Raw genomic sequence first — 22,022 nt, forward strand, 5'->3', positions numbered from 1 at the left:
GGGCTTTCACCGGGGTGAGCCGCGTATCAAAGCCTGTCCTTTACAAACCGGCAACCTTAATGCAGACCTGGTTGTTTTTAATCCTTCCCGCTAGGTATTAATAGCCCACACGCGTGCTCTGCTGAGCAGTTGACCGCCCGGCCACGTCCACATGCGGAAAAGAGATGTGATGGGCTCGTTTCCCCTGATGGGAGAGCAAGAAAGGCGCGAGGATCGGGCGAAACGCTTTTCACCCCCTTTTATCCCTTCAACCAACCCTGAAGCGCGGGGTAAATTATGGAGAACTGAGAAAATTTGCACTGAAAACCTTCTGTACGGAGGAGAGCTCGAGATCCTGGACGTCTGGGATTTTCTGATTACCTGATGGTGCCTTGGTCTTTATGAAGAAGTATTGCTTTTTCCTACCCAACGCGGCAGTTTCTCGTACATATGTATATGGCAGCCAAGCTGAACTGAATTGACCCACAATTGCACTGTCCAAAGGGTTATTTTTATGACCGGTTCCCTGATAATGTCCTTATCGCTTATCACCAGCACCTGCATATCCTTCCTCACCTAGGCTGGCCCCAGGTGGCCCTTCCTCTTCTCCCGGATGGAGATACCTGCTTCGCCTGCTCCTAAAAACCTCCCGTGAGAGGAGTCCCCCCCGCTCCCCAGGCGGCTGATCCCAGCACCTCGCTGGCCTGTAGAGCTTCCTCATGGGTTTTTTCTTTTTTTGGTTTAAATCACTTCTGTTCCTAACCTTACTCTGAGCAACGGTGTCATTCCAGCCATGACGCCGCAGGAGCATCGGCAGAGCAAGGTTTGCAGGGACGGGCTGTGCCTTTGGTTCGATGAACTGATATATTTAGAAGAAATGGGTGTGTTTTGGACGCTGGAGGTTTTCCGACCTGAAGAAAGAGCTTGTGTGTCCAGAAGCAGCCCTGTTCCCATGATGATGACCTCATCTCGTCCCAGAAAATTGCTTTAAGGCAACACAGGCAATGACCAACCCGCTGTCTCTGAGAAGGGCTGATCGAGTTACCTCTGCTCTCGCTCCAGACGAAGATGGGCAATAATAAATAAGTAATGTCACTGCTGAAAACCGCTCGCGTTTCCATAGGACGCCGGCTCCGGAGGGCTGCACGTGGCGTGGCCCAGCACCGTTACGGCTTTGGGTCCTGTTTCTTGTGGGTAACGATCGCCACTGATGTACAAACCGCTTTCAGCCACCCCAGCTTTTCCACCCCGCACTTTGGACCTTTTCCTGATAGATTTATGCAAGGGACAAAGAGAGCTCGGCAGGTCCCTTAATAGCTAGTAGTTGTTTAATTAGCAAATGAGCATTGCCCCGTGATGTTGATGCACCAAGCTGAACAGCCACGCAGTGCTGCAACGCCTGGCCCAGAGTGCAGGGGCTGCAACCAGCGCTGGGAGCAAAATGAGCAGCCACCGCTGGCGTGGAGGCCGAGCAGGTCCTGGGGAAGCGGAGAGTTACCCCAGGAAAGCACGGGGGAACCCCCACTGCGGTGCAGGGGATGCTCGTCCGGTGTCCAAATACTGCAGTGCAGGGGATGCTCTTCTGGTGTCTGACCGCTGCAGTACAGGGACACTCACGGAATCACAGAATGGTTGAGGTTGGAAGGGACCTCTGGAGATCATCTAGTCCAACACCCCTGCTCAACCAGGGTCACCTAGAGCACGCTGCACAGGATCGCGTCCAGGTGGGTTTTGAATATCTCCAGAGAAGGAGACTCCACAACCTCTCTGGGCAACCTGATCCAGTGCTCTGTCACCCTCACAGTGAAGAAGTTTTTCCTCATGTTCAGATGGAAGTGTCTGTGTTTCCGTTTGTGCCCGTTGCCTCTTGTCCTATATCTGGGCACCACTGAAAAGAGTCTGGCTCCATCCTCTTGACACCCTCCCTTCAGATACTTGTACACGTTGATAAGATCTCCTCTCAGCCTTCTCTTCTCCAGGCTAAACAGGCCCAGCTCTCTCAGCCTTTCCTCATAGGAGAGATGCTCCAGTCCCCTAATCATCTTTGTAGCCCTTCGCTGGACTTGCTCCAGTAGTGCCACATCCCTCTTGCACTGGGGAGCCCAGAACTGGACACAGTACTCCAGATGTGGCCTCAGCAGGGCTGAGGAGAGGGGGAGAATCACCTCCCTCGACCTGCTGGCAACACTCTTCCTAATTCACCCCAGGATACCACTGGCCTTCTTGGCCACAAGGGCACATTGCTGCCTCATGCTTAACTTGGTGTCCACCAGCACTCCCAGGGCCTTCTCCGCAGAGCTGCTTTCCAGCAGCTCAACCCCCAACCTGTCCTGCTGCATGGGGTTATTCCTCCCCAGGTGCAGGACCCTGCACTTGCCTTTGTTGAACTTCAGGAGGTTCCTCTCCGCCCACCTCTCCAGCCTGTCCAGGTCTCTCTGAATGGCAGCACAGCCCTCTGGGGTATCAGCCACTCCTCCCAGTTCGGTATCATCAGCAAACTTGCTGAGGGTGCACTCTGTCCCTTCCTCCAGGTCATTGATGAAAAAGCTGAACAATATTGTGCCCAGTACTGACCCCTGGGGGACACCGCTAGCTACAGGCCTCCAACTAGACTCTGTGCCACTGATCACAACCCTCTGAGCTCTGCCATTCAGCCACTTCTCAATCCACCTCCCTGTCCATTCATCTAGCCCACACTCCCTGAGCTTGTCTATGAGGATGTTCTGGGAGACAGTGTCGAAAGCCTTGCTGAAGTCAAGGCACACAACATCCACTGCTCCTCCTCATCTACCCAGCCAGTCATCCCATTGCAGAAGGCTATCAGACCGGCGCATGCTCAGCCTCCCAAACCGGCTACGGCCCCTATCCCCTGACACACCGTTTTCCGGCCTCGGCTGCCATCGCTTGCAGATCCCATCGCTTATCAGGGACCGCACTACTACTGTTCAACCTTGCGCGTTTCTTATCGAGACGCCGAGGATCAAAACATTTCCTGGAACGAGCCGCCGCTCGCCCGTCTCCCCGACGGCCGTATCGCCGCGCTCGCTGCTCCCGTTAAGGCAAGGTCAGCCCCGATTCCCGCAGAGACGACGTCTCAGCGCCCTCCTCTAGGTCCAGGCACGCCGCCGTGTGCGTGGTCTTACCCCTGCTTTGCTGCTGCATGCCCAGAAGCAAAAACCCGAGATAAATCAGCCTCCCGTGAGCTCTGTTTTTTTTTTTTCCCCTAGCCCAGCTCCATCCCCCGGAGTCTTTCCCACCCGTTTTGAAGCTCGCATTAAGCTGGTTGCAGATAAAAAACCATTGCACGAGTCCGAGCTCGCTCGCTCGCACGCGTGGGGATGGCTCTTGCAGAGCGCGCTCGGGGTCGCGGCCCCGTTTTAAGTGGCTCTTTTCAGGCCAGGTCACGTTATTCAGCACGAAAACGCCCGCGACGGTCGGGAGATCCGCACGGTTTGATTTAGGGATTCGTTCCCGGCTGCGGGAGAAATCCCCGAGCTCCTGGATTAGCGCCTAAAGCAGCCCCCCGGGCGAGGAGCGGGTGCTCCGGGCGCCGGGTCCCCACGGCAGCTGCCGCCAGGTGGCACTGGCACCTTGTCACCCAGCCCGGCTGGGGCCACCGCTCCAAGGGGACTCGTGGGGTCCCTGGAGAAGAAATCGGAGGGGACAACGCTGGCTGCAGGGTGCTTTCCTGGCGGCGGCGTTTTTCCCCCTCGCAGGGTCTTCCGGCAGCGTTTTTGCGACTTGAGGCAAAAGGAGGGCAAGCGCCCCGGAGGTGGAGAAAAGCGGAGCCCAGGGATCACGGAAACGCCTCGAGGAGGAGGAAGGTGCCCAGCCCGACCTGGCTTCTTCGCTTTATTTGCAGATAAAGCTCCCACAGGGGTTTATTTTCTTTTCCCACCACCGCAACCGCCAGGCAAACAGGGCGAAGCCTCCCTGGCCGGCTGCCCTTCTGCTCCGGTGACGGGGCCGTCGGCAGCGGCCGTCCGGGGAAACCCCAGACCCGAAACCGCCGGGATTCAGCCCAACGCGGGCAGCCCCCCGAGGACCTCCCCAACCTCCCCCCTCTGACTTGGCCAAGAGCTTGGGGACCCCCTGGGTTCCTTGCCAAGCTCCCGTCATCCCTTTTCCTGCAGTGCCGGACATTTCCAGCCCTACCCAAAATACCTTCGCCTCCGCTATGATGTTTTGGGTTACGGCTTGGCTCCGCTCGGGGCTCGTGCAAACCCTGCTGCACTTAAAGGCGTTAATTATGGCCTTATTAGCAGGCGAAGCGGCGCTGGGGCCAGCTCCGGGTCCGGCCCGGCGTCGGCAGGTTTCTCGCAGCCTGTTTTGAAGGATAAGGGTGTTTTCACGGCCTGCCCGGGAGCCGTTCCTTGCCAATCGGCCTCGGGGCCAAAGCCGTCCGGTTTAATAGCGGCAACGAAGCCAAGGAGCCCGGCGGAGCCCGAGAACGTCCCCTTCCCGTCCTCCGCGCCGTGCTTGCTGCTGTGGAAAACACGCCGGAGACCTGTGGTACAAAAGGGCAAAGCTACAGCCGGCAGCGCGCCGCAGGAAGGAAGCAGGAAAGACTCCGACATCACCGTGCCGGGACCGCCAGGACTTGGGGGGACGCGGGGCAGGACGCCTCCGGCCAGGCCGGTGGCTTCGGCGATGCTCGGGACCAGCGCCAGGGAGGAACAGGCTCCGGCAGCCGGGGGGCTCGCTGCGGTGCTCAGCTGCCCGCATCTCGCTCCGAAGGGCGATCCCGGGCTCAGGGGCCGGGATGAGGGATGCCACCGGGCACCGAAGCGCTGGGCACTGTGGGGCACCCAGTCCCCGGATGGGCTAAAACATCCCAAAGTGCCGAACCGCACCAGCTGCCCCGCTCGGAGAAGAAGCAGAGCCGAGACCTCTGGAAAACACCCCCTCCTTTAATTCCCGGTGGGAAAAGCAGGGCCCAGCCCAGCTCTACAGCTACGGGGTATCGCGAAGCCCACGGCGTCCTTCGGATGCAGCGCTGGCCGGTCCGAGCGGAGCGACGGCGCCTTTTCCCGCTTTAAACCACCCCCCAGGCAGGTCGAGCCCCGGTCCCCATCCGTCCCCTCCGCGGGAACGCGGCGCCTTTTCCCGCGCGGCTCTGGGGCCGGGCTCGACGGCGGCGCCCGGGAACGCCGTGCCGCCCCGGCTCAGATCATGGACACACGGTTCTTGATGTAGACGTGGTAGGGGTCGCTCCGCTTGTCCACTTTGCGCGAGCGGGTGTAGCCGAGGATGAGGCTGCCCACGGTGGCGGCGAAGAGCGTCATGACGAAGAGGATGTACATGTAGGCGTTGTCGTCGCGGCCGGGGCGGCCGCCGGCCTCGCGCCCCCCCTGCAGCGTCTGGTTCAGGGCCCGCAGCACCGCGTGCAGGCTCCGGTGCCACGTCGCCGTGCCGTTGCCCGCTTCCATGGCCTCGCCGAGCCTGCGGGAAGAAGGACCCTACGGATCCCCCAAAATGGGTCCTTCCAGCACCTCCTGCAATGCAACACCAAGCCAGGAGCAGGGCGGGTTTGCAGCAGCCCCTTCCTCGGATTTCGGTTCTTCCACCGAGGGGATAAAGTCCCCGGAAGGTTTTGGGATCCCTGGGCTGCGGAAAGGTGCAGGGGTGTCCGGCACCACGGCACGGGGTAAAGCCCCCCACCGCAGAGACCCCCCCACCCCGCAGCGGCAAGGAGCCCCAGCTCGGCGTCGCTCCCTTCCTTTCCCGCACGGACGGTCCTAAACCGAGTTAAATCCGCTCGAATCGGGAGCGAGAGCATTCGATGCCTTTCAACGAAGCCACTTTGGAGGCAGCTCGGCTTAACAACCCGTTCCGGCACGGGCGAGCGCCGAGCGGCCTCCGACGGACACGTGCGCCAGCCGGGCAGGAATAAGCATCCATCCCGGAGACTCTTCCCGAGCATCCCAAGGATGGGATGTCCGTCGGGGCCCAGGGTGCGACGGGGAGGAGGAGGAGGAGGAGGAGGAGGAGGAGGAAGGGGCCGAGCAGGACCCGTGCACGGACCTGGCCGCTCTGCCGACCCCTTCGCACCCGGAGCCCCAATTTGGGGCAGGCGGGGGGGGGGGGTCGGGGTTAAGGCACCGGGGCGCCCCGGGGGCAAGAAGGGGGGGTGGCTGGAGGGGGCGCGGGGGGGGGGGGATTCACTCACCCGCCGGCGGCGCTCGCTGCGGCCGCGCTGAGCCGGGACTGCGGCATCGCGACGGGGCGCCCGGGGCTCCCGGCTCCCGGCTCGGCCCTCGGCGGGGCAGGGCCGCGCTGCCTCCTCCCCTTGGCGGGGCCGAGCCGCTGCCGCCGCCGCTGCCGCCGCTGCCGCCGCTGCCCGCACCCTCCTCGGGGGTCCCGCAACTTCCCCCGGGGGAGGGTCCCAATCCCGCCCCGAGGGGTCCCGCACTCACCCCGAGGGGTCCTGCGCCCACCCAGGGGGGTCCCACACTCGCCCCGGGGGGTCCCTGCTCCCATACTGGGGTCCTGCTGCCTTCCCCGGGGGGGGTCCTAATCCCACCCCGGGGGTCCCGCACCTGCCCCAGGGAGGTCCCGCTCCCACCCCGGGGGTTCCCGCAGCCACCCCAGAGGTCCCGCAGCCACCCCACGGGGGTCCCACTTCCTCCCCCAGGGGTCTCACACTCTCCCCACGGGTCCCACACCCACCTGTGGGGGTCCTGCAACCTCCCCCAGGGGGTCCCAATCCCGCCCCGGGGTCCCGCACTCACCCCGAGGGGTCCTGCACCCACCCAGGGGGTCCTGCACCCACCCCAAGGGTCCCACACCCACCTGTGGGGTCCCGCAACCTCGCCGGGGGGGTCCCACAACCTCCCCGGGGGGGTCCCACACCCTCCCCGGGGGTCCCACGCCCACCTGTGGGGGGGGACCCCATCCCACCCTGGGGTCCCGCACTCGCCCCGAGGGGTCCTGCACCTGCCCCAAGGTCCCACTGTCTCCCTGGGGGGGGGGGGGGTCCCGCACCCCCCTCGGGGGTCCCACGCCCACCACGGGGGGGGGTCCCCATCCCACCCTGGGGTCCTACACTCACCCCAAGGGGTCCCGCACCCTCCTCAGGGGTCCCGCTCTCTCCCCCAGGGGGTCCCGATCCCGCTCCGGGGTCCTGTACTCGCCCCGAGGAGTCCCGCACCCACCCAGGGGGGTCCTGCACTCTCCTCGGGGGTCCCACAGTCTCCTCGGGGGTCACGCACCCACCACGGGGGGGTCCCCATCCCACCCCAGGGTCCCGCACCCACCCCCGGGGTCCCGCTCGCCCCCCTGCTCCTGCTTTCCTGTCCCCCGCAGCCTGCCCGGGGCTCCCGCCTGGCTGGCAGCATCCAACAGCTCTGGGAAACGCTGCCGGCCACCTAAAAAAAAAAACAACCCCGGAGCGCTGCGGCCGCAGCCAGCCCTTTCCCAGCGCCGTGGCCCCCGGAGGGGTCACGCAAATCCCCGGCTGCATCGCGGAAGCGGGAGCAGCCCCGGCAATTTGTTGGACACGGGCCCTTTGCAAAGCGACGCCGTTGAGCCCTCCCGGAGCGGCTGCGGCACCGGGCCGCTCCAGCTGCGATTCCCTTTGGCCGTGGGTCCGGAGCCAGTCGCCCGAGGCCAAAGGGGTTCGGGAAACCGCAGCCCCAACCGGAGCACGGAGGGCGGAAGCGGCGCAAGCGAGCGAGCGCCCAAAGCAGGGACCGGGCAGCTCCGATGCCGGCTGACCATTTTTCGGGCCCCGCCACGAGGATCCTTCGCGTTCCGGCGAGGCTGCCAGGATTCTCCGGCGGGCAGAGCCGGAATAAGCTGCTATTCGTAACGCCTTGGCTCCCGGCCCCGGGGTAAATAACGGAGCACGACAGCGGCAGAAGATCCCAGCAACTCTTTATGTACAACCTGCCTACGCGCACGGCGAAGGACGCTCGAGGAAGAGGGACGGGGAGGAAGGGGAGCAGCCGCGGGACGTTTCGGCAACAGCCGTCCCCATTTATTTCCAGTCCCGGAGCTGTTCCCGCACCCTCGGGCCCCGCAGCTGCCACGGGTGCAAGGAAGCGGCGACCCTGCAAAGCGGGAGCATCGCACGGTGACACCAGGTCTCCACGGGAGCTGATGTCCCCGTCACTGCGCCGCCGTTCAAGCGCAACGTCTACACAAAGGCACCCAGCTCCTCGCACGCTTGCGAGAAGGCGACGGCCTCATCGCCGGGGTTCGGCAAGCCGGGACGGGCCGGCACCGCGCCGCGAGCACCCCGGCTAGAGCGCCGGCTCCTCGGCGAAGACCAGGGTGCAATCGAAGACCTCCTGGAAGGAGTCGAGAAAGGGCTCGAGGACGTCGGCGACGGCCACGTGCCTGCCCAGCTCGCGGCTCAGCGACGTGACGCCTTTGCCCTCCAGGCCGCAGGGCACGATGTGCTCGAACCACGTCAGGTCCGTGCAGCAGTTGAGCGCCAGCCCGTGCGACGTGATGTAGTTGCCGCAGTGCACCCCTGCGGAGGCGGCGGCCGCCCGTCAGCCCAGCGGCACCCGCTTCGGCCAGGGGAACCCGTAAGCTGGGGCTGCGGGTGCAATGGGGGACCTGGGGTGCAGGGTCCGGGGCTGCTGGTGCAGTGGGGGTCCTGGGCTGCAGGGTTCAGCCCAGGACCTGGGAGCAGGCAGCAGGGCACCCAGGGAAGGGCGCAGGGCTCCAGGACTGAGTGCAAACCCCAGGTTAGGGTGCAAGGCTTCCGGGAATGGGTGCCTGCTCCAGGCCAGGCTGCAGGGCCTGGGATCCCGGCCTCTCTCCGTGTGTTTCCCCCCCCCCTCCCGGTGTACGTTCCTCCTGTTGCATGACCCCCCCCCCCGGTGCAATCCCCCCCCCCCACGGTGTATGCACCCCCTCCCTTGCAATTCCCCCCCCTCCTCCTCCGGTGTATGCTCTGTCCCGGTGCAATATCCCCCCCCCTCCAGTGCAATCCTCCCCCGGTGCAATACCCGCCCCCGCCCCCGTGCAATCCTCCCCCGGTGCAATCCTCCCCCGGTGCAATGCTCCCCCGGTGCAATGCTCCGCCCCCCCCCGGTGCAATGCTCCCCCGGTGCAAATCTCCGCCCCCCCCCCCGGTGCAATGTTCCCCCGGTGCAAATCTCCGCCCCCCCCCCCCGGTGCAATGCTCCCCCGGTGCAATCCTCCCCCAGTGCAATTATCCCACTCCCCCCCCCCCCCCCGCAATCCTCCCCCGGTACAACTTCCCGCCTCCTCCGGTGCGTGCTCCGCCCCCGGTGCAATCCCCCCCCCCGTTCCCCTGGTGCAATCCCCAGCACTCCCGGTGCAATCCTACCCCGGTGCAACCCCCCCCCCCCCCGGGCGCGGCGCTCACCGATGGCGCAGAGCTTGCAGTCGCCGAGCCAGACGCCGGTGTAGGGCGGCGGCAGGGCGCGGGCGGCGGCGAGGCCCAGGCGGCGGCAGAGGCCCAGCGCGGCGCGCTCCAGCGCCGCCACGTAGGCGCGCAGCGGCAGGCGGCGGCGGCGCAGGTCGAGCACGGGGAAGGCGAGCAGCTGCCCGGGCCCGTGGAAGGTGAGCAGCCCCCCGCGCCGCGCCGCCGCCAGCGCCGCGCCCCGCGCCCGCAGCCGCGCCGCCGCCGCCGCCGCCGGGGCGCCGCGCAGCCCCCACGCGTACACGGGCGCCGCCGGCTCGCTCAGCACCAGCCCCTCCGCCGCCGCGGGGCCGGCCTCGCTGCTGCTGCTCCCGGTGCTGCTGCCGCTCCCGGTGCTGCTGCTGCTCCCGGTGCCGGCCCGCGCCGCCCGCGCCGCCGCCACGCAGCGCTCCTGCGCCCGCAGCGCCTCGCCGTAGGGCCGCAGCCCCAGGCGCAGCACCCGCACCGCCGCCCGCGACATCCCCCCCGCCCTGCCGCCGCTGCCGCTGCCGCCGCCGCCGGGGTCACCGCTGCCGCCGCCGCCGCCGCTGCTGCTGCTGCCGGGGGCGGGCGGAGGCGCCGCGCTCCGCGCAGGCCCGGGGCCGGGACGCGGCGCTGGGGGCCAGGGGACGGGATTGGGGGCCGGGGGATTTGGGGCCAGGACGTGGGATTGGGGCCAGGACATGGGATTTGGGGCCAGGACACGGGATTGGGGGCCAGGACACGGGATTGGGGGCCGGGGGATTGGGGGCCAGGACACGGGATTGGGGGCCGGGGGATTGGGGGCCAGGACACGGGATTGGGGGCCGGGGGATTGGGGCCAGGACGCGGGATTGGGGGCCAGGGGATTGGGGCCAGGACGCAGGATTGGGGGCCGGGGGATTGGGGGGCCAGGACACGGGATTGGGGGCCAGGACACGGGATTGGGGGCCGGGGGATTGGGGGCCAGGACACGGGATTGGGGGCCGGGGGATTGGAGCTGGGGCCTGGACCCGGGGGGTTAGGGCTGGGACACGGGATTGGGGCATGGGAGATTAGGACTGGGGCCTGGACCCGGGGAGGTTAGGGCCGGGAAACAGGATTGGGGGTTGGGGGAATGGAGGCAGGGGATGGGACTGGGGGCTCGGAGATTAGGGGCCGGGACATGGGATTGGGGGCCAGGAGATTAGGGGCCGGGACATGGGATTGGGGGCCAGGGGATTAGGGATGGGACATGGGATTGGGGGCCAAGGGAATTAGGGATGGGGCCTGGACCCGGGACTGGGGGCGGGGGAATAGGGGCAGGGGATGGGATTGGGGGCTCGGAGATTAGGGGCCAGGGATGGGATATGCGGCTGGGGGATTAGGGATGGGACATGGGATTGGGGGCCAGGGGGATTAGGGTTGGGGCCTGGACCTGGGATTGGGGGGTGGGGAAATAGGGGTAGGGGATGGGATTGGGTGCTCGGAGATTAGGGACAGGGGATGGGATATGGGGCTGGGGTTTTAGGGCCAGGATTTGGGATTGGGGGCTGGGGGATTAGGGATGGGGCCTGGACCCGGGAGTTTAGAGGCAGGACACCGGATTTGGGGATGGGATTAGGGGCTGGGGGATTAGGGATGGGGCCTGGATCTGGGGATTTAGGGCTGGGACACGGGATTGGGGGGTGGGGGGTTGCAGATGGGACATGGGATTTGGGGCTGGCGGATTAGGGATGTGGGGCTGGACCCAGGGGTTTAGGGCCAGGACACGGGATTGGGGGATGGGAGATTAGGGATGGGTCACGGGATTTGGGGATGGGAGATTAGGGATGGGGCCTGGACCCAGAAGTTTAGGGCTGGGACATGGGATTGGGGAATGGGGGATTAGGGGCAGGGGATGGGATTGGAGGCCGGGGGATTAGGGATGGGACACGGGATTGGGGGCCGGGGGGATTGGGGGCTGGGGGATTAGGGCTGGGGCCTGGACCCAGGGGTTTAAGGCTGGGACATGGCATTTGGGGATGGGGAATTAGGACCGGGGGCCTGGACATGGGAGTTTAGGGCCAGGACATGGGATTGGGGCCTGGGGGATTAGGGATGGGACACATGATTTGGGGGCCGGGGGATTAGGGCCAGGACATGGGATTGGGTGCTGGGAGATTAGGGACAGGGGATGGGATATGGGGCTGGGGGATTAGGGCCAGGACATGGGATTGGGGGCCGGGGGATTAGGGATGGGGGCCTGGACCTGGGGCTTTAGGACTGGGACATGGGATTTGGCGATGGAGGATTAGGGCCAGGACACAGGATTTGGGGCCGGGGGATTAGGGATGAGGCCTGCACCTGGGGGTTTAGGGCTGGGACACAGGATTTGGAGATGGGGGATTAGGGAGAGGGGGACAGAGCCGGGGGTTGGGGATTAGGGGTAAGGGGATGCTGCCTGGGGACGGAGCCTGGGGATGGGGGATTAGGGAGGCAGAGGGGGGCCCTGAGGTAGGGACAGGGGATTAGGGATGGAGCCCGGGGATGAGGACAGGGGATTAGGGCCTGGGGAGGCGGATTTAGGGGATGGGGATAGGTCTGGGGACGGGATAGGTCTGCACACAAAAGTACTCGTTATCGCTGTTTCCTCGTCTAAAACCAGCTCCGCTCGCGCCAGCTCCCCTAATCTCACCCCAAAAAACCTGTGCACAAGCAGCCGCCGGCAACAACGACGGACCTGCGAGAAATGCCGGTAAGGAGGAGGAACCGGGGGCGACATCTCAAGGTCGTAAAAATGCCGAGTATCCTAAATAAATCCCTGCCAGAACGCGTTTTGCCGCCGCGCGTTGCCCTTTTTATTATTATTATTATTATTATTATTATTATTATTATTATTACAAAATCCCGAAAACGGGCAAGTCTCGTCAGGCCGCTAATGAGTCAACCATTAAAAAGCTAAGCAAACTTTAAGGGTTTAGTTCCCAGCGTGCGGTCGCTCCGAGTTATCGAGTGAGATTAAGCGTGTGAAAGCCGCAGTGCGACGCGCATCCGATGTTTATAGAGCAACCAAGGACGTTAATAAACTCGTGTTTTTTTTATCGAAAATCTGCCTTACCGGTAACCTGCCCTTTGTATTCGCAGGTAATTTAGCCGTCGCCTGACAACGGCATGAAACACGCAGCCCTTCTCTAAGGGTATTTGCGAGAAAGCGAAGGCGCTTTGCTTTGTTTGCTTAGGTTGGCGATGAAAAGGAGTGAATGTTACGACGGCTTTATAAAGCTAATATCGCCTGGGAAGAAAAACACCATCAAACGCACCGGGTTGTTGTGGCAGCTCGTGTTTGAGCGCACGCAGCCAATTTCCGCAAAGGGCTCCGCTGGCGCGGCTCCACGGAGCGGCCTCCGGCTCGGCTCGGCTCAGGCTTCGCGAGAGCTTCCCGGTGGCCGCCGGGGTAATCGAAGGCAGCTGGCGGGAGGGTCTGGGGTTTTGCACCGACGTTGTGCGTCTATCGAGTTAATTCCTTTTTTTTTAACGATTAAGCATCGAGTTCTTGCCGGACATCACAGCCGAACGCTCTTCCGTTTTGGCTCGCGTGCGTAAGATGGGGAAAATTGCGTGTGACGGGTCCGGGCTCCTCGTAAATAAGATGCCAAAAATCAGCGCGGTTGCGTAGCTGGGGTATTTACTGTGAATATCCTGCTTTTGAAGCAGGGCGGATGCGGAGGAATTTTTATGGAAGGGGGCCATAAACGGCGCGGGTTTTATCCTCATATCGGGGCCTGATGGTTTTTGACGGTTCCTGTAGCACCGCTTTCTCTCCGTTACGTGGTGACGGGCCTTTTCCCCTGGGCGGCGTAAAGCACGTCACCGGCGTTCGCCGAACGGCTCGGCTCACCGGTTCTGACGGCGGCAGGCCCAGTTTTTTGGCACCGGGCAGGACGTGACCCCCAGGGGAAGCTTTAAAGCTAATGTAAGTCGCGGCTTAATAGCAGGAAGGGGAAGGGGAGGACGAAGGTAGGAGCTGCGAAGCAGGTGCCTGCGAAGGGGGGGCGCCGGCGGCGGCATCTCTCCGCGAAGGGCTAAAGGGTCCCGGAGGCGAAGCCCGTGACAAAATTCCTGTTGACTTTGGCACGGCCGCGATGTCACGGCGAGGTGACGCCGTTGCAGGAGCCAAAGCCGCGGCCCAGGCTGAGCCCCGCAGCCCTGAGCACAGCGGTCCCCTCCCCACGCGTCCCCGAGCTTTTAAGCAAAATCCCTGCTGGGGATCCAACACCTCCAGGGACGGAGATGTCTCCTGCTTTGGGGCACGAGGAGGTGATTTTGGGGAGGCCTCAAGCTGTGAATTTGTTTTTGCTGTTGCACCAGCCGCTGCTGCCCACGGGTGTCTGCGTGACACCCCGTGTCGGCCAAATTGGGCCACCCTGTGCAGGACACCGGCGTTGCTCAAGCACGGCAGCTACCGGCCACCAATCCAGAAGGTATCTTTGAAAAATGTACGTTTTCACTATGGGTTATGGGGTAATAAACCTTTCCCTGAGGGCGCTGGGAGGGAATCGCTCGAGCCGTCTCCTTCAGGCAGGATCCTGGTGGCTTGTGACTCATAGCCAGAGCCGCTCCTGCCCCCCCGGATATATTCATCGACTCCAAGTTTCATCGCTGGGGCTGTGATAGACGGGAAGGCAAACAAGGAAACGCAGGTGTCGGGCTGCGCGCAGAGCGGGGCGCGATCGGGAAGTTGTTAAGGAAGTTTCTGGCTGCGCCTGGGGAGACGGGTCAGAGCCGGTGGGCGTTTCGGGGCTGGTTTTTGCTTCTCTCAGCAGCAAGGTCGTCCCTTGGCCCGTCTCGGAGTCGACGTGGCGAGCGGCTCGGCTCCCCGTGCCGCCCGGGAGCCGCCGCTGCGGTCGTTTTCCGCTCGTGGGGCTGGGACGCACCGCTCTGGCAGTCATCGACCCGGTGAAGATGCTCTCGTCTCCGGTTTTCCCCCGGCCACTTGCCGGTTCCCCCCTGCCTGAGCTCACCTTTCCCCTGGTCAACCTGCACAGCTTCACACACAACCAGTCCCTAACCCCGTCTTGCCAAAATAGTCCTGGTTATAAATACTTTTCACGGGCTTTTTTTTTTTAAGGAGGATCCCCTGGAAGACCAAACCTCATCTGTCACGTTAAATAACTTGAGTCTTGGCTACCTGACCCAAACTCCCCGGTACAAATTATACGTAGCGCTAAGCCTCAAACTGCCCCGGAGCTGTCACTCCCCAGGGTGTTTTCACGCGACCTCTGACTCGAGAGATGGGAGCAGAAGTTGGGCCGGCAGGTTGTTTGGCGCCTCCAACATCCCAAGGCTAGACCTGCTGCTGTGCATCCTTTAGAGATGCTCTTTTCAAGCAAACCTGGGGTTTCTTGACTCTCTCTTTCATATCTTGGGGGGAATCGGCACTTTAGATTTAATACAACGGAGGAAGAAGAAGGTGGCATGGGTGCGTATGGTCAATAGATCTCGAAATATTTTACCAAGCGGTCGGGATGCGTTTTACCTGCAGGAAAACGGAGGCACAGAGAAGTCAAGCTGCGTGTCCGTGGTCGTGCAAGGGCCGGGCCAGCTGCTGCCCACTGTGGACACTGTGCAAGGTTACACCGCTCCAGCAATCGCGGTGCAGGCAGCTGATGTTTCTGCATCAGCAGGATTAATCAGATGAGCACAACCTGCAAGACAGGAGCAGTTTAGTTAAGCTTAACTTAATGGTATGAGCACAACCTGCAAGACAGGAGCAGTTAAGTTAAGCTTAACTTAATGGTATGAGTATGTAAGCGTGCACTCATGGCACGCCTGGCAATGCTCGGGGGCAGTGGAGCAAAGTTCTTTGCACCTGAGTTTCTGCTCTCGGCTTCCTCCGTTTTTGCTCTGTCCAGCGTTATTTCTGAGGTGCTTTGGATTTTAAACTCTTCTGTTTGGGGTCCGTGCAAAGAAATGTGAAAAGTAGCAGTGTGTACGGTAAAAAATTGCTGTTCTCTCTGGCATTTTATTCTGCTGCCAAATATCTGCCATTCAGAACTATTTTTAAGGATCAGTCTCCTGAGAGAAGTGAGTTACGTCTGAGTTAGAAGCAGCTCTCTCTTTTAAAAGGTCTTATTTCAGACACCGGCACAGAAAAAAGATCCCTTCTTCCAGCCGTCAGGGATCAGACCTTGTGTTTTCCCTTCCTGCGACACGGGGCAGGTGAACCCCTGCGTGTCCGGGTGGGAGCCGCACGTTGCAGTGGCTGCGAAGCGCATTTCAGAAGACATCTCGGAGACGCGCTAAAACTTTCATTTCACAGATCTGTGGCGATGGCTCTTTCGGTTGCGCTTAAACCAATAATTGTCTTTAAAAATATAAGTGTGGCTGCGTTCAGCTGCTTTCAGGTGCAGATTTGCCTGGGTCGTATGGCGCTGCCTTCACACAAGTCAACACCAACAATGATCCTTTTTTGGTTACCCCTGTGGCCTCCTGGCGGAGAAAAACCAGGAGAGGTGTGAGCTGTGGGAATGTGGGACCAGTTTAGCTGGGAAGTTTTGTCATTAGGACAAGATGCGCAACCTCTCTGAGCCGCTATCACAATGCTTGATGGTCCTCACGGAGCAAACGTTTCTCCTAATGTCCAGTCTGAACCTCTCTCATTTCAGTTTATGCCCGTTTAGTTACCTCGGAGCGTAAATTCGGTATGAATGAGATCAGAAAGAGATGTCATGCCATTTTCTGTAAAAGAAAACAAATCCTCAGTTAAAAGAACTTAAACTCCTTCTTGCCCTAAAATTAACGTGCAATACCCAGACACACGCTATGCAAAACCCTGAAGGTGAAAAGTAGAATTTTACAGTAACTGGGCATGTTAACCAAGGTCAGGAAATCATCCAGAAAGCTTAAAGCAGGAAACTTGAAGGAGGAAAAAACAAAAGATGAAAAGAGACCTTAAAAAAAATAATAAAAATGAGTAATGTATTAAGACCTGCACCCTCCTTCCGTAAACCAAGCACAAACGTCAAGTCGGGAGCAAAATGTCGCAGTACGAGAATAGCCACAGTAAAATGAAGGAAAGGCAAGAACAAGAGCGCAAGAGAAAGTGCACGAGGCCGCAGGAGGAAGAGGATGTATACAATTTTATTACAGCAAAAACAAACGCGATGCCAGCTGAGGAGTGCAATTGCTGCGACCCCCGGAGCAACGTGCTCTTGCACGCTGTGGGGTCACGGGAGAGTTTATTTTAAGGCCCAGTAAACGTGTGCGATTTCCTTCCCTGACCCTTGCTGGGTAACAAATCGACGCATCCGAGCGAAGATCGGTGTCCGCTCGGCGTGCTCACGGAGCAGCTTCGCCCCAGAGCGAGGTGCGCCCCGGCGAAACGCGGCCGGCGCTGGGCGGCAGCGGCGCGCGCGCCCTCCCCAGCCGTCGTTTCGGCTTTGGGGGCTCCCTCTCTTCGCCCGACACGAGCGCTGTGGGACAGGGTGTTGAGCCGGTGCAGGGGACTGATCCGGACTAAACCCAGGAGAAGAGTCTGTTTTCACCCAAATGGGTTTCCCAATGCAGCTCACGGCACGGCTGCAGGAACGCTGGCGCGAAGGAGGAGACGGTGGGCGGTGGGAAGCAGCAGCTGGTGAAGAGCGGGGTGGCTTTTTTGGCAGCGGCGTTGGCTCGCACAAGCGGAGGAGTCACCGTAGTTCTCCTGGTGTTCCCAGCAATAGCAGAGCAGATCCTGCAAGCACGGTGTCCGGCTGTCACCTGCTGACTGAGGCAGGCAACTGCATGAGCCCTGGCGGTTTTGGCAACGCCGGGACGTGGGCTTGACGCGATCCCGAACCGCATCCGCCGTCGGCGCCGTTCGGTCGTGCTGCAAGCTCTGTCTGAGTAGGTGCCCCCTCTCACGACTGTCGTGGGTCTTTTCCAGAACTGCCGTTTCTTGCTGATGATGATCCAATCTGTTATTGGTTATTTTCCCTAAAATCTCTTAACCTGCCTTTTTCCAAAGCGGAATCTCACTTGGAGGCAAATTCTGGCTTGCAGACACAGAAAAGTGTATGGAGACGCCAAAGACCCTCTCTTCAGCCTGTTCCCAAAGCCCAGATCTTGCAGCCCGAAGGGTAGCTTAAATTTTCTTATTAAATTCTTCCCGCAGGGTACAACACAGGGAGGAGGGAGGGACGGAGCGGCCCTGCTTTCTCGCCCCGCGCGTAGCAGCGCTGAACTGATGCCGAAGCGTTTGCTCCTGGGATGCTGTAGCTGTGCATGACCCTGTATTTGGGGAAATTTCTGCTCATTCCCATCACGGTTTTATCAGTAGTTATTCATTAGAGGATTCTCATTATTTCCTAGCCATTCCGCTTGCTTATCTTCCTTAATTGCCTGCCTGCGTGAGGACACGGATCCGAATAGCTGCTACAGAGCAAGCTGCTCTGCCACAGCTCCTCCTGTGCCCATCCTCCTGTTGAAGAAATGTCAAATACTCCACGCTGAGGCGCGCTGATCATCTTAAAACAAAAGAGATCTAGAATAGGGGTCTGTAGCTTTACATTTAACCTCTCCAAACTCATCTAGCTACCAGCACCTCTCTCATTTTGGAGCTTATCAGGGGACATCTGTTAGCTTTACATCTACCTATTTATTTTTCAAAAAGGGATTCTTAACATAGGTATAAAAATAAAAAAATAGCCCTCTGGTTGAACCATTAACAGTGCAACATTTCCTTTCATGAAGGCACGTTGCATACTGTCACTCACATGTGAGTGCAATGGGAACCAGCTCCAGATGCAGACACTTAAATTTAGGTGTCTGCACATATGTTGGGTGTCTAAAGCTCTCCGTACAGGTGGTGGAGACAGTCGTCAGCACTGTCAGTGATGCTAGGAGAGCGGTTTGGCTGAGACAGGCAGCAACCAGCTGTCAGCACATGCGCACTGCGCTCCACCGATTGCAGGAAGGGAGACACGTTCCAGCTCAGATGGTCTTCATCCACCTGAAACCCACCTCCGTGGTTTCTCAGCTGCTTCTCTCTTCCCGGCATTACTGCTGCCTCACCCTTTCGAGCCTCAGGTTTTTTTGGATTGCGAACATGCAGATTGTTCGGTGCCCTCGTACTCAGCTTGCTGGATTTCACCTTCGCTGCAAAGTCTGGCAGCACCCGGATCCCACACGCCATCCTGACAGAGCGCTCCTACCCATCTGGGCTTCCTTCTTCCACGGGATGGCTGCACCATCTTTCAGGTCTCAGCGGTCTTACAGCCACGGAAAAGAATAAGAAGCCATGCAAACGAATGCATCTGTCTCAAATGTAGCTATCCCCCCTACTGTGATATCAATTTTGGCCTAGTTTATGGCCTTCTTTGTACTGATTCTGTCCCTTGCAAGCCTAGAAGCATATTCATTCCTGTTGGTTTCATGATAGCACCTGATCCTAACTCTTCCAGCCATGTTTATGCATATTTAAGGAGGGAAAGTATGGATGTGACTCACCCATCACACTGGTTTCCTACTGTCAGGACCCCATTAATTCTACCTGATTATTTGTAATCCATCCTGGTGTAAGAAAGGAGGAGGGTCAGACTCTCTGTATCTAATTACGTATCTCTCTTATGACTTCCATTTTGCAAGTGAAATCCTCCACTTTTATTCAGACGTGATGCGTTTCCTCTCCAACACTGGATCTTCGGAAGCCTCTAATAGATGTCCCCTGATAAGCTCCAAAATGAGAGAGGTGCTGGTAGCTAGATGAGTCCTGGAGAGATTAAATTAACTATGCTTCGACACTGGGATCCCTCCCTTCAGCCTGCTCAGCTGTTCGAGGAAGTGCCCCCTCATATAGTATTAATTAAAACTTCAGACAACAAAAAGTACAAGTTGTTTTGTTATTAACAAGTGATGGTTGAAAGAGTCTTGTATGATGCTTTGAGAATAAAGTTTGGGAGTCGGGATACTTGGGTTCCACGCCTGGGACTACTGAAGGATTCTTGGACAAGTCACAACCTCTCTGTGTCTCAGTATCCTCACCTTCAAAATGGGGATAATACTCATCTATTTCTTTGTGTTTCAAGTAGTTAACTAGTGTTTGTAAAATACTGTCAGGGCCTCATATGAAAGAGCATTCAAATCCTCTACAAAAGCCAGTATTATCGGACCTTTTAAGAGAATGCTCCCAAAGTATTTTCAGCTCTTGCATTAGGATTCGTATGCTCTGCCTTAAGCAAGTAGAAGTTTAGATGTCTAAATCTTGAGACAGTTGCCCTACATTAATTCTCTGGGTATTGAAGAAAAATAGACGCCTTCAGGGGTGAATAATGAAACAGGTGTCTAAGGTTGAAAGAAATGCACTCTGCAGGCGCTTTAAACGTCTACAGTTATGCAGGCAAATCCCAGGTGCATACTCGTCAGCAGCTGTCAGTTCGTTGCATTAGGAGAATAATACTTCCCGTTTCCGTTTTTCCTTCTATTAAAATTATTTCATGTGTTTTAGTTGTGAAAGATGTTTTAACAAATGTTATCATCCAAGGCAAAGAGACGGGATAAATTCTGGTCTTCGGTCCTCATTCAAGTTAATGCATCAGTTTTTAGTAACACAGCAGTACTTTAATGCATGAGCGTTCACTGCGCACCATAAGCATCAGCGTAGCTTCCCTGTCGGTCCGCGGTATCGATACGTTATTTCCAGGATCAGCGTAGCATTCAGTAGATGTATGATGCAGAAAGGCAGACAAGGGCATTGAAGTTGCACAGAGACGTTTTAAAAGCTGTTTTGCGTTTTCACAGGTCTTGATGCCGGGGCTGGGCGTACTGCCGAGGTCGCTGCCGCACGCTCGGCTTTCCTCGTGAGAATTCGCTGGGACTCAAGGATGGCACGGCAGCGTTTTGTAAGTCCCCACTGATGCATCTCTTCCAAGCCTTCCTGTTCAGGCTCTTTCACAAAAATAAAAAACCCGCCAGATTTTCAGAGGATAAACTGTGACTTCAACAAACACCAGGGCTGAGAAGGTACCTAATTAATTTACAACTGAGATTGCTGCTGTCCACAGCGATATCACAGAGATGCAACTGGTTTACACCCTGTGTAGCGTGTACAATCTGAAAAGTGGCAATATTTGCCAGGGTGAAGCACAAGGGGAGATGCGATCATGAATAATACCCCGGGTTATTGCACTCATCTTTGGAAAGCTCAGCTGGAGTCTGAGGCCTGCAAGCGTTCAGCTGCCACGTAGGTTGCCATTATGTTATAAAGCCATTGGATCTCTGCTGACGACTGCAATATTTATAGGGGAATCAGTGCATTCGGGGCATAAAGTTCACAAATGGAGTCATCAAACGCTGGTTCTTCTCCTCCTTCCGCTATTGATCTGATGTACAGCCTTAGGGAAATCTCATAACTTACCCCAAGTCTCCATGTATCCATCTCTGTTGTGCTGTTTCGGGAGCTTAAGTGGTTCTGCCAGTTACTTCATCACATCACCGTTTAGTTTAGTTTCTCTGTCAGAAAAATGTGAAAGGAGGGCATTAATATTACACATTTCTGTGCTTTGGTTGCAGCTTGTAATTTTTATTTCTTTGTTTCCCAGCTGCTGCGTTTCAAGCTCCATCAGACAGGAACATTTTTGCTCAAGGACTTAATTCATCGGATGAAATCGCATAATGACTCTTCGCTAGCTCTGGGCAAGAGCGTGAGACGTCTCAGGCTACCGACAAGAACGAGCCGCGGGTCCCAGGATCTGCACAAAATCATTGCTTTTTCATAACAAGCAGTGGTACGCGGATAATGATTTTGACCTTCATCCTGCCCCTTCTGAAGTCAGAAGGAAAACCTCTGACTTCGGGGAGCGAAAGGCTCTTTCTCAGCGCTCGCTAATTAAGTGTACGCTTTGCAGCGTCACTAAGGCCGGTGCCACGATTTTGGGGACCTAGAGGCAGATTGTTCCTTGGAGATGCTAAAGGGAAATCTGTGACCTTTCCTTTTCAAACCTGTCTCCCTGCTTCTGCTCCATTTCAGCTCTTTTCACAGCAAATGGACGCGTTCGAATCGCCGATCTCGCAGGCCCAAATTTCACTGGGGAGTCTCCTGCCACACGGCTCAACCCTGCAAGCTGCGGCGCTTCGTTTGGAGCGCCCCGTATTTCCCGAGACAACACATAAATTCACTCAGAATGTGATTTACCCAAAACGGTGACGTTTCAGCGATCCCTGTGGTGGAGGGGAACGCGTTTCTGACCCGTAAAAGCGCTATTTTCAGCTCAGCGCTGAGGCCCGCTTGAAAACATTAGGGCAGAGGAAACACGCACCGGTTCCCTTGCAGAAACAGATGTCACGGCGATATTAGGCTCTACAGACTTATTTCTTTTGCATTGCATTTACGTAACTCTCAGTAAAATAAAATAAAATAATAAAAAATCTGCCGCCGGTGACAAGGGAACAGCGCGGGGCCACGCTGCAAACTGGGAAGGGTGAATAAGAAACACGGCAAAAATAACCCCACGTTGGAAGCAAAAAAAAAAAAAAAAAGCTCAAAACCACCTTGTACACAATTTGGAGATTTTAAATTAACTGCATCGACGGCGGGGAAGTACTGGTGATGGTGTATTAAAAAAAAGGGATGTTACTGGAGCGGGGCTGGGGGTTGCACAGGGGCTGTAAGACCTCTTCATCGAACCGTCGGGGCGGCCGCATGTGGAATGGCGCATTCCCATGTTTTTACCTGGAAAAAAGGGAAAAG

The 22,022-nt window shown here is 58.5% G+C and overlaps 2 protein-coding genes and 1 long non-coding RNA gene across 9 annotated transcripts; 1 reads left to right on the forward strand and 2 right to left on the reverse strand.

The window, feature by feature from the left end:
• Window positions 1–4,878: 4,878 nt before the first annotated feature.
• Window positions 4,879–6,232, reverse strand: KCNE3 (potassium voltage-gated channel subfamily E regulatory subunit 3). Its single transcript, XM_067289599.1, has 2 exons — window positions 6,149–6,232; window positions 4,879–5,474 (listed from the first exon to the last, which is right to left on the reverse strand). Exon 2 carries the CDS (start codon window positions 5,406–5,408, stop codon window positions 5,145–5,147), a length of 264 nt encoding a protein of 87 aa, XP_067145700.1. The 5' UTR covers window positions 5,409–5,474; window positions 6,149–6,232; the 3' UTR covers window positions 4,879–5,144.
• A 1,605-nt stretch (window positions 6,233–7,837) lies between these two features.
• On the reverse strand, window positions 7,838–9,841 carry LIPT2 (lipoyl(octanoyl) transferase 2). The gene is made up of 2 exons (XM_067306715.1): window positions 9,323–9,841; window positions 7,838–8,455 (listed from the first exon to the last, which is right to left on the reverse strand). Exons 1-2 carry the CDS (start codon window positions 9,837–9,839, stop codon window positions 8,223–8,225), a joined length of 750 nt encoding a protein of 249 aa, XP_067162816.1. The 5' UTR covers window positions 9,840–9,841; the 3' UTR covers window positions 7,838–8,222.
• On the forward strand, window positions 9,436–21,697 carry LOC136993529 (uncharacterized). 7 transcript variants are annotated; one of them, XR_010885888.1, is made up of 4 exons: window positions 9,437–9,519; window positions 17,304–17,415; window positions 20,075–20,175; window positions 20,875–21,697. It is a non-coding gene; the product is annotated as an uncharacterized lncRNA (long non-coding RNA). The 7 variants fall into 7 exon arrangements; XR_010885892.1 differs by lacking the exon at window positions 17,304–17,415 and adding an exon at window positions 11,964–12,053 and having other exon boundaries at window positions 9,448–9,519; XR_010885905.1 differs by lacking the exons at window positions 9,437–9,519; window positions 17,304–17,415 and adding exons at window positions 11,925–12,053; window positions 12,443–12,752.
• Window positions 21,698–22,022: the final 325 nt, after the last annotated feature.

Source organism: Apteryx mantelli, chromosome 1 (assembly GCF_036417845.1).
Source record: "Apteryx mantelli isolate bAptMan1 chromosome 1, bAptMan1.hap1, whole genome shotgun sequence".
Classification (NCBI taxonomy): domain Eukaryota; kingdom Metazoa; phylum Chordata; class Aves; order Apterygiformes; family Apterygidae; genus Apteryx; species Apteryx mantelli.

Bases quoted from the DNA above. Each gene is read 5' to 3' on its own strand.
- KCNE3 (XM_067289599.1), bottom strand. From the start codon at position 5,408: ATGGAAGCGGGCAACGGCACGGCGACGTGGCACCGGAGCCTGCACGCG.
- LIPT2 (XM_067306715.1), bottom strand. From the start codon at position 9,839: ATGTCGCGGGCGGCGGTGCGGGTGCTGCGCCTGGGGCTGCGGCCCTAC. The intron at 8,456-9,322 runs GTGAGCGCCGCG...CCGCCTCCGCAG, and splicing joins CTGCAAGCTCTGCGCCATCG to GGGTGCACTGCGGCAACTAC.